Source organism: Maylandia zebra, linkage group LG3, assembly GCF_041146795.1.
Source record: "Maylandia zebra isolate NMK-2024a linkage group LG3, Mzebra_GT3a, whole genome shotgun sequence".
Classification (NCBI taxonomy): Eukaryota; Metazoa; Chordata; class Actinopteri; order Cichliformes; family Cichlidae; genus Maylandia; species Maylandia zebra.
The window spans coordinates 17,490,210-17,498,328 of NC_135169.1; the positions used below are offsets into that span (position 1 = coordinate 17,490,210).

The 8,119-nt window shown below is 34.4% G+C and overlaps 1 protein-coding gene across 1 annotated transcript; it reads left to right on the forward strand.

Annotated features, from left to right (window-relative positions):
* Window positions 1-3,905: 3,905 nt before the first annotated feature.
* LOC143416680 (butyrophilin subfamily 1 member A1-like) lies at window positions 3,906-5,909 on the forward strand. The gene is made up of 4 exons (XM_076882140.1): window positions 3,906-3,910; window positions 4,430-4,773; window positions 5,364-5,657; window positions 5,761-5,909. Exons 1-4 carry the CDS (start codon window positions 3,906-3,908, stop codon window positions 5,907-5,909), a joined length of 792 nt encoding a protein of 263 aa, XP_076738255.1.
* Window positions 5,910-8,119: the final 2,210 nt, after the last annotated feature.

Consider the following 8,119-nt stretch of genomic DNA (forward strand, 5'->3'; position numbering starts at 1 on the left):
TTCTGATTAGATGCAAACTGTATTTCGTTACCCTGTATTTATTCATAATGACAATAAAGTTGAATCCTAATCCTCCTTCCGATTCCTGGGAGCAGCATCTCTACTTTCCTCAGTAAAAACAGGCTGAACCAGATGCTTGTGTCCTTCCACCGTGCCATGATTGTCATCAGATGCTCTCTGTCCCCCCGGCAGAGATTGCAAATTCCAGGTTCATCAGAAGAGCCAAAAACATACGGAAAGACACGTCCCATCCAGCTCATCATCTGTTCAGTGTAATGCATTGAGGTGCCACCAGGGTTAAAGTATTTTTATCCAATATTATTTAATGGTTTAATTATTTATATAGCACATTTAATTACAACAGGAGCGTTGACCAAAGTGCTGTACAAGAATACAACATACATAATAAAATAACTTAGAGTATTGATAGTAAACACCAAATATGAATTAACAAATAACTCTCATGCTGTATTAAAAGGCAGTAAATAAAAGACAGTGGGAGCCTGTCTGATGTATAGGGGTAAATTATTCCACAGTTTAGGTGCTACGACTGCAAATGCCCGATCGATATGAACCAGCCTCGACCTTGGTACAGCTAAAAGCAAAAGATCACTTGATCTAGGGGGTATAAGTCTGCAAAATCTGTTTAAAAATCTGTTTTCTGCATTATTCGCTTGCTTGTTAAGCACAAGTCTACCGTTGTTTACAGCGCTGTGGGCCGCTGTTTTTTTTCCCTTTTACTTACTTACGAAAAGAAAGCCTCATTTCTGCTGTTCAATACTGAACAAATTTAAACTTTTTTAAAATTATGCAAAAATGCAAAACCCTTAGCCATGTCTCTAATAAAACCTCTGTAACTTTGCTCTGCTTCACTTCAGGAGCATCAGGTAATGTTCATATGCTGATTAATGGTTTTCTTTAGTTTTTGATCTACTGCAGAATATTTTTATAAAATCCCAGGCCAAGAAAACCACCTTTACGTTTTTATGTGTTTTATTTGCAAGACACACACGATATCTGTAAGTTTCATTAACTCGGTAATGATTTATTAACTCAGACTGCATGTTCTTTTCAAGTGAATGCCACATCATGCAGCAGGTATGTTGTATTTTAAATTCGTTTTTATAGTTTTAAATTAGTTTCTAACTAATCTTCGTTTAATGTCTAAGAGCATACTGCCACATACACATATGTGTAATACATCTTCTAGTACAGAATAGCAGGTCTACACTTAGAGCTAAGGTACACATTTAACCTTGACGTTATTTATGTTTGTGTCAGGCGTTGTGTGGAGGCGAGGAAGAAGGAACCCAAACACAGGACTCGCAGGTAGGTGAAGACTGGTGAAGGTTTATTATAAGGAGTGGATGAACAGAACAGAGGTAGAAAATGGCTGGCTGGCTGGCTGGCTGGACGCAGGCAGAAACGACAACATACACTAAACATATAAGATTTAATATATTATATGAACCTACCTGTCCACTGGTATAAGCATGTGGAGGCATGGACCTCACAGCACAGGCATACTACCAACCTATCACAGAACTGTGTTGTACATGTGTATATGATGTATTTTTAATCTATTGTGTTTATAAATGTAAAGAAGACAAAGGGAAACCAAACATTAGCTCATGTTTAAATAAGGAAGGATTATTCATTAAATTATTTATGCGCATATTTAAGGAGAATTTGGATATCTAGAGGACTTTCAGTGAACTTCTGCTATTTTTTTTTTTTATTGTAATACCTGTACTGAGTTTCTGAAATCTTACCTGTGGTATATTATTATTAAAACTAAACATTTTAAAATTGACTCAAAATTAACTGAATTTATACAGAAACAATAAAATATCCAATTATGACATATTCAAATAGTTTATCAGATGTGGATGTGCTGCTTGCGGTGATAGCGTGCCTCTCCTAGATTTGTGTGTTGCACAGAAAAGGCATGGCTGGCAAACCCTTTGTGCAAGTAGTGAAGCCTTTAGTGAAACAGTCCTGCTAAATTGGGTCAACCCCTCACCCAGCTCAGACTTGGTCAAAACATAGGTCAATTTAGCAAAAAATAAATAAATGTTTCAGCAAACACGACAGCCTTTTCTTTTACAGTTTATCAGCATCAGTGTGGAAAACTGTTGCATAGCTGTGAGGGAAGCTGGTATATTAATGTCAATAAGAAGCTCTTGCCACCCAGCTCCTGCATTCCCAATTTAGCATAGCCACGCAATTGTTCTCTACCACTTCATCAGCAACAGGCAGCAGAGTCCATTGTGGCTTTTTCAGCTGCAGCAGCAGCTCGGACACAGAGAGGACTCTGAGCTGAAAATCTGCTCGTGAGTAAAGTGGACTAAAATGGGGGGGGGGGGTCTTTTTTTTTTGCAAACTACCAGTTTGCTTGTAAATCAAATTGTGAATGTTACACTGTATATATTGAGCTCAGCAGTAGTAATAGTAGGAGTGTGACAGTAGAAACAGTTACAGTTTTTGGTATGTTACAAATTGCTTCAACAAACTTGGGGGAGAGTGAACTGTCCTCAGCTGTAATCGCATGACCTTAATATGTAATATATTACATTATCATCATTTATTATTAGTGAATTATATATCATCTATATACTTTGGATGTCAAATGATTCCAGGTGAAATCACCTGGAATGGACACCACTGAAAATAGAAGTAAAATACAAGTGCTGTATAATCTCACATTGTGGTTCCTGCAAACTGTTAAAAGTCAAATAACATTTTGCCCAGCAGTGCTCCTCATGATAGTTTACACAAGGTCATTGCTTCACTTGAGGTTTGCAGATGAATTCTTTTATGACACCAATCTGTTACCTGGCAACACTGTCAAAGTTCACTTCTTCACTTAAATATGACTCTGTTTTCAATGAGAAAACAACACGATTCTATGTGAATTCAGTGCTATTTGAATGTTTTCATTAGGAAAATTGTGACACATTAATTACAATAAAAACTAAATTCAGTGCATGAAACTCTGCTGATAAACAGAGCAATTGAATATTGTGAGCCTGTTAATTATTTACAGATAGTGTGATCATTTTAAAGGATGGGCCACATGCAACATTCGTCAGACTGTGACATTAATATTGGTTTCATAATATTTCATGCATTTTTTTTTAATCGGGTCTGCATTCAGAGCTCTCATCATTATTTTCTTATTCTTTTCTTCTTGTACTTTGTGCAAAACCCTCTTATTTTTAACAACAACTCAAGAGGTTAGTCAGAGTGGCTAAAACCGGGCCAGGAATCGCAGTTTGTCCTCTTTATGAACACTGCCAGGCTCCGTAGATACCTATCAATGATTTACACAGTGTCATGAGATAATGGACGGCGGCATTCGGGTATGTATTTGTTTTTTTTAGTGTTATCTAAAATTTATTTTAGAACTTAACTTCACAGAAAACATCATTTTGAGACTGTTCTGTGGTGTCTTAACTTAAAAGCATACTGGTGATTATCAGCTGTTATTTATGTATAATTGACAGCAACACAGTAAGGAAAACTGGAACAGAAGTGAAAGCTTAAAGCCATGACACATTAGTAGTTATAGCAATGACATCACCCTGACAGTAAAATGACCAATTGAAAAGCTTTGTTCACCTTCAAGTTGCTTAGGTTAGGAAAGTTTTGAACTTTGTCTGCAGACAAGTGCTTTGTTTTCCTAGTTAATTTTGTGTCAGTCAAGCTGAAACCTCTCTTGTCTCGTTCTCTCTTTGTTTTTTTAATTGTCTTTTTACTTTCAGTCGTCTTCCGTTCTTTTCCAAATGGATCGTCTTCGCATTACATCTCAGTCCCAAATTCTCACTGTACTGGTTTTTCATTTTTTCTTAATACACATCTGCAGAGGTAAATAAATTGTTAATTATATACTGTCTTATTGAAGCATGAAGTGCTAAAAAGAAAAGAATATATATATATATATATATATATATATGTATATGTATATGTATATATATATGTATATGTATATATATATATATATATATATGTATATGTATATATATATATATATATACATATACATATACATATATATATATATATATATATATATATATATATATATATATATATGTATATATGTATATGTATATGTATATATATATGTATATGTATATGTATATATATATATATATATATATGTATATGTATATGTATATGTATGTATATGTATATATATATATATGTATATGTATATGTATATATATATGTATATATATACATATACATATACACATATATATATATATATATATATATATATATATATATATATATATATATATATATATATATATACAGCAACACAGTATATATATATATATATATATATATATATATATATATATATATATATATATATATATATATATATATTTATATATATATGTATATTTAAATAACACAGAGACTTTGGATTTCCAGGTCAACCTCCAATCTTAAAATTGGCAACACTTGGTGCTGACATCATCTTACCATGCCATGTCGACCCTACTGTATATGAAACTGACTTTACGTTGGAGTGGACACGACCTGATCTGAGCCCCAGATTTGTTTATGTGTGGCGCTCCGGTCAGGAGCTTGTAGATAAAAAGCATGAATCATTTGTGGGAAGAACATCACTGTTTCCTGATGAGCTGAAACAGGGAAACATTTCACTGAAACTCTCTAATGTGAAAATATCTGACCAGGGAAGGTATAAATGTTTTATTCCAGCACTGGAAAAGAACTCATTCATTCAGCTACTTGTTGGTAAGTAAATATAATTAGATTTTTATATATCTGGACAAAGGAATTAAAAACAATGTTCCAAGATATGATTCAAGAGCACAGTTCCAATATTAATTCAAAGGGATTAACAAAAGTGTTGCATTGACTGAGTTATAGTCCCCAGTTTCACAGCTAGGTGAGGCCTGCTACCTGTTAATCCCTAGCAAATTGAAAGGAATTTATTTTTTTAACTGTTAGAACTTGCATTTGTTAGCTCGTGAAATTATCTTCCCATCACTCGTGTTAACTGATCATGTAAGTGTTTCTTCAGATTGGTTTCTTAAGTGTATAAAATTATACTCTGCTTAAATTCAATCAAATGCTCCAAACTAACTGTACGTGGCACAAAACCCCCTTAACCCTTTAATTAAATGTAAAAGGCTGCACTTTAGTAACATTGTAATCATTTGATTTAAAATCTACTACTGTACTTTAAAGAGGCAACATTACAAAAACTGTTGCTGTCCAAATACTTATGGATCTGAGAGTAGGAAAGGTCTGAGTACATGCTGCATGTTTATTTTATTTAGTGTATTTTTATACTTCAGTTTTATTCTTTCTCTTCTGCTCAGTATCAGATGCCATTTCTGTGCCTGTCATCAGTTTATCAGCCATTAACAAAGCCAGCAGCAGGGTGGTGTTACAGTGTGAGTCTGCAGGCTGGTATCCAGAGCCTGAGCTGCTGTGGTTGGACGGTGAGGGAAACCTCCTCTCTGCTGGACCTACAGAGACCCTCAGAGGTCCTGATGACCTCTATACTGTCAGCAGCAGAGTGACTGTGGAGAAGAGACACAGCAACAACATCACCTGCAGAGTCCAACAGAGGAACACCAACCAGAGCAGAGAGACACACATACATGTTCCAGGTAAACACAATTTGTAAATATGTGTCATGATGTTAACTTTGGTTTTAAGTGAGTCTAGTTTGATCAAGATGTCATTCCATTCATGTATATGCTCTCATTGCAGATGATTTCGTCCCGCTCGTGTGCAGTCCTGCTGTACCCATCATTGTTTGTTTGACTGTTTGCACCATTTTAATTGTAGCAAGTGGCTTGTTTATGTTTAAATGGAGACAACAAATAACCAGTAAGTCACAAATTAAGAACCTCGTGTAATTGGAAAATTATTCTCATGTGTTTAATAGGGATTTTCAAAATGTGTAAACTAAAGTGAATCTAAATAAAAACAGATAATGTAGTTTTATTTGCTATCATCAGGGTAACTGGTTGTTAAAACCAAATCTACTGTTCTTATTTTACACAGAGACAAGGAGGAACCAGTTGGATGAAATGGAGAAGGGAGAAAAATACAGTTATTCTCAAAGGGACATAAATCAGGAAGAAAATGAGCATGAAAAACTAATGGCACATGAACCAGTGCCACCCGAAGTTTTGGAAGAAGGCGCTAACACAAGCAGTCATGTAAGAAACAGCAATGTGATCATCACAGGTTCAGTAAATGAAGTAAAACGCTAGAAGTGTTTCCTATGAAGCATTTAGTATTAGCAAGGGAACACAATGCTAAATACTGATAGATCTGATAACACCAAATGTGACCATACACAATTCTTCAGACATGTAACAACCAAACTACTTGTTAAATTCTCCTCTCAGTGTAAATACAAAAACAGAAACACTTCAAGGCTATGAGGTTTGTTCAGTAAAAACCATTAGTTATATTTTTTTATATAATTTCTGAAGATCTCTAATGATCAAGTCCAGAGGCAACTGTATTACTTCTTTATTTTTATATACATATTATATACATATTTACTTGTTTTCAGTTGCTCAGTGCAAAACATGTCGATGATGAGGCTGTGGAAGACATGGAGAATAAAGCAGAGATGAATGAAACTGAGGAAAAACAGGTAGGTCTAAAATAAATTAATTTCAACACAAGTGTGAAATACATGACCTGTACAAATGAAAACAACAACACCTGGATTTAACTAGGCAACGGTAACATTTGGCAAACCATTATTTAACCTCAACTGACTGAAGTGCATTTTCTTAAACAACTGTGTTGGAAGATCCTGTGTTCCTGGAAAAGATTACTCTAGATAGAAATTATTGACCTGCATCAAGCAAAGAAAACAACTAAGGTAAAAACAGAAACCATTAGAATTTGGTGAAAAACTGTACTTTATAAAAAATTATTACAATAGTGGTGAACAGTCATCTTCGAGGAAGAAATGTAGTCTTCAGTGATCATGATCATGGTGCACATAGTCATGGAGTGATGTACTGTTAAGATCAACTCCTATGAGTACAGTGTTAACAATTGGGGTTGCTTTAGTTGATCAACTCAAGCTTCAGCAACTTTATGTGCCCAAAATATTAGGTTGTTCACTACGTTCTTATGTTGAATGGCCAAGTTTTTACATCAGTATATATATATATATATATATATATATTTTTTTTTTCCCACTGATGCCACAAGGATTTTCTAACGTGACAATGCAGCATTCGTGAGCCATCACTTTAACAAAAATTGGACAGCACAGAGTTCAGACCTTAGGCCCAAGACTTTACACAGTGTTCTGACTCCCAACATTAATGCAGGATTTTGGTGAAAAATTAATGCAACTCTAGATGGAAACGTAACATTGTATAAGCATATCAAAAATAATCCTATGCTAAAAGCTACAAGTGGATCAACACATTATAATCTGTGCCCTTTGCTCTGTTGGGCCGTGCAAAAATTAAAACTGACCATTATGAGTTATTTCTGGAAAAATAACACAATTAAAAATGTGTGAATCAAAAATAAAAAAAATTATGGAGACTAAAATACATTTCACACTGTTCGGTAAGTGCTTGCATGTGTTTATAGGTAATCATGTAAATATTTTGTTTTCATTCACATTTGGAGGGAAACCAAGCTGCTGAATCCCAGTCATCCTGGTTTCCTTTGGTAAGCTGTAACATACAGTCACTGTTTGTTTTACATTTATTATGCACAGAGTAATGAAAACTCCATTACTTCACAACTACTTTTAATATGATTTTCTAGCATGTTTGCTCAAAGAAAGTGTGTTACATGTCTGTTGCGCGTCATCTCAGTTCAGGTATTCCTTCAAAAACCTTCAGAATACTCGGCATGGAAGGGAGGACCCTGTCAGAGAAGTCACAACTTTTAAAGAGAAGGTTAATCTTTTTTTCATTATTATGTACATGCCATTTCATGTCAATGTGTTCTTGCTCTATAAGATTTTGTTCATAACTTTAGATAATACATAAATAACTCATCTTAATCTTAAAACTGAGAAATCTCCAATACGCACAACATGAAACTACAAAAACAAAAAATAAACAATATGAGTTTA